At 39.8% G+C, this 2,500-nt stretch overlaps 1 protein-coding gene across 1 annotated transcript in view; it reads right to left on the reverse strand.

The window, feature by feature from the left end:
* Positions 1-2,500, reverse strand: part of LOC144956355 (tubulin alpha-1D chain-like) — a 37,776-nt gene that overhangs the window by 16,649 nt on the left and 18,627 nt on the right. The window contains exons 3-5 of the mRNA XM_078886852.1: positions 2,057-2,358; positions 818-1,017; positions 313-424 (exon numbers count right to left, since the gene is read on the reverse strand). Of these exons, the coding sequence (XP_078742978.1) occupies positions 313-424; positions 818-1,017; positions 2,057-2,358 (614 nt within the window). The remainder of the gene's footprint in view (positions 1-312; positions 425-817; positions 1,018-2,056; positions 2,359-2,500) is intronic.

Genomic DNA, 2,500 nt, shown 5'->3' on the forward strand with positions numbered 1-2,500 from the left:
ATACGATTTATTGAGGAGAATGGATACCATATTTTAGGGTGCTAATGTCAACAATTAATATTTTTGACCAGTCTAACATTAAATTCGACTTTTAAGCTTATGGTTCGTTCCGACATAATACCAATTTGAGACCATGGGCCACATATGGCCCGCTGGAGCAGGGTGATCCAATTATGTCTGTAACTCATTACCACCTAGTATCATCTGATTTAGGAAATTTCCGATTATAGCACGCTTTTTGGCTTCTCCCGAGAGCGTGCTTGAATCCAGCGAGTACTGTGATATGATTTTTTGTTTTATTTGAAGCCGTACCTTTTCAGTGGAAATAACGGGTGCATAGGTGGCCAAAGGGAAGTGAATACGTGGGTATGGGACCAGGTTGGTCTGGAACTCTGTAAGATCTACATTCAAGGCCCCGTCGAATCTGAAATAGATTGTAATACGTCATTTTATAAAAGAGACGAGTTCTATGACTCGGTCTTTTTCTTCTTCTTCTTCTTCTTCTTCTTCTTCTTCTTCTTCTTCTTCTTCTTCTTCTTCTTCTTCTTCTTCTTCTTCTTCTTCTTCTTCTTCCTCCTCCTCATCCTCCTCCTCCTTGTTCTTCTTGTACTTGTTCTTGTTCTTGTTCAACGCACAAAACTCTGTGTAACAATTAACTTTTATAGTCTGGATAATACAGTTATGTGAAAATTACTCATAAACGTGGATGGCAAAAAACAAAACAAAACAAAAAAAAAACAACAAAAAAAAACAACAAAAAAACAAAAACAAAACAATAACAAAGACCCGAGTGACGTCAACTTCATTCTATCTATACCTGAGCGAAGCAGTGATGGAAGACACAATCTGTCCAATCAAACGATTGAGATTGGCGTACGATGGCCGGTCAATGTCAAGGTTACGTCTGCAGATGTCATAGATCGCCTCGTTGTCGACCATGAAGGCACAGTCCGAATGTTCTAGAGTCGTGTGGGTTGTCAGGACGGAGTTGTAAGGCTCTACTACAGCAGTGGATACCTTGGGGAAGAATGAAATATTTTAAAAATGTGTACCTTCGCCTCAAAACTGTATTAAGTCGGGTTGGTCAACTCACTCAATCCTAGAGATTGTTGATACTTTTGAAAATTTGAAAAAAAAATATTAAAAATGAGCATGTACATAGATAGTTTTATTCAACTACCATTAACATGTAAAAACTAAAAACATTAGCTTTGATAATACGCGTATAATTAGTCTCAAAAATGTAATAAATAGGCATGGGGTAAAAGTAACCCGGGTAAACAACGGATATAGTCGTTGTTAGGGTTGAGTGAGTTAAGATGTTTAAAATTGAATTTATAGCCAGAAATATTAGACTTCTGTTGAGTTTATACGATTTATTGGGGAGAATGGATACCATATTTTAGGGTGCAAATGCCATCAATTAATATTTTTGACCAGTCTAACATTAAATTCGGCTTTTAAGCATATGGTTCGTTCCGACATAATACCGTTTTGAGACGATGGGTCACAAATAACGTTCATAGTTTACCCATGAAGTAAATGTTGCTGGTCGAAGCTCGAAGAAATATAATATAACAATGTGAAATTGAATGTAAGCTTCAATTTATTATACGAAAACATATAAAATTAAAATGGACGTTTTCCATTTTACCAACAAAACAGGATGAATGAAACACTACAGTCATTCGTTAGTAGTGTTTCATTAATCTCGTTTTGTTGATAAATGGGAAACCCGAAACGTGGTCTTGTGGTATGACACTCGCTTTCGGATCGGAAGGTCCTGGGTTCGAGCCTCGCTCGGCGCATAGTTGAGTCCTTGGAAAAAGTCTCTTTACTCATATTCTCTCACCGCACTCAGGTATAAAATGACTACCCGGTCGGTAACAGCATTGTCTTTGTCGTGAAAAATTGTAAAATCGCCTAACAGGCGTCATGTCTCGTTCTACATGTTACGTGTTGCAGTTGGTCAGCGACCTCTTGTAAAGCGCCTAGAGCACGTTTAGTGAATATTGCCCTGTATAAATGCTCTTTTTTCTATTTCTAAAAGTCTCACCTGTGGTGCTGGATAGATTGAAAATTCCAGCTTTGACTTTTTACCGTAGTCCACCGACAACCTCTCCATGAGAAGGGAGGTAAATCCAGATCCAGTGCCGCCACCGAACGAATGGAAAATGAGGAACCCTTGAAGGCCGGTGCATTGGTCTGCCAATTTCCTGATGCGGTCCACAACGAGGTCCACCTGCTCTTTGCCCACCGTGTAGTGTCCGCGTGCGTAGTTATTGGCTGCGTCTTCCTTGCCTGTGACGAGCTGCTCGGGGTGAAAGAGTTGGCGGTACGCTCCTGTACGGACTTCATCTGATGAAGGAGTCAAAAGAACAATATTGCAGAAATTATGGGCACGATCTATAGATAGTATGCGCTTGGCTTAGAAGCTCATAATATTGCCACCCGGAAGTATAACGGACCAACACACAAAACTGTGTGAATCCATCAACGT

Source organism: Berghia stephanieae, chromosome 11 (genome assembly GCF_034508935.2).
Source record: "Berghia stephanieae isolate SIO BIC M18660-M18661 chromosome 11, UCSD_Bste_1.3, whole genome shotgun sequence".
NCBI lineage: Eukaryota > Metazoa > Mollusca > Gastropoda > Nudibranchia > Aeolidiidae > Berghia > Berghia stephanieae.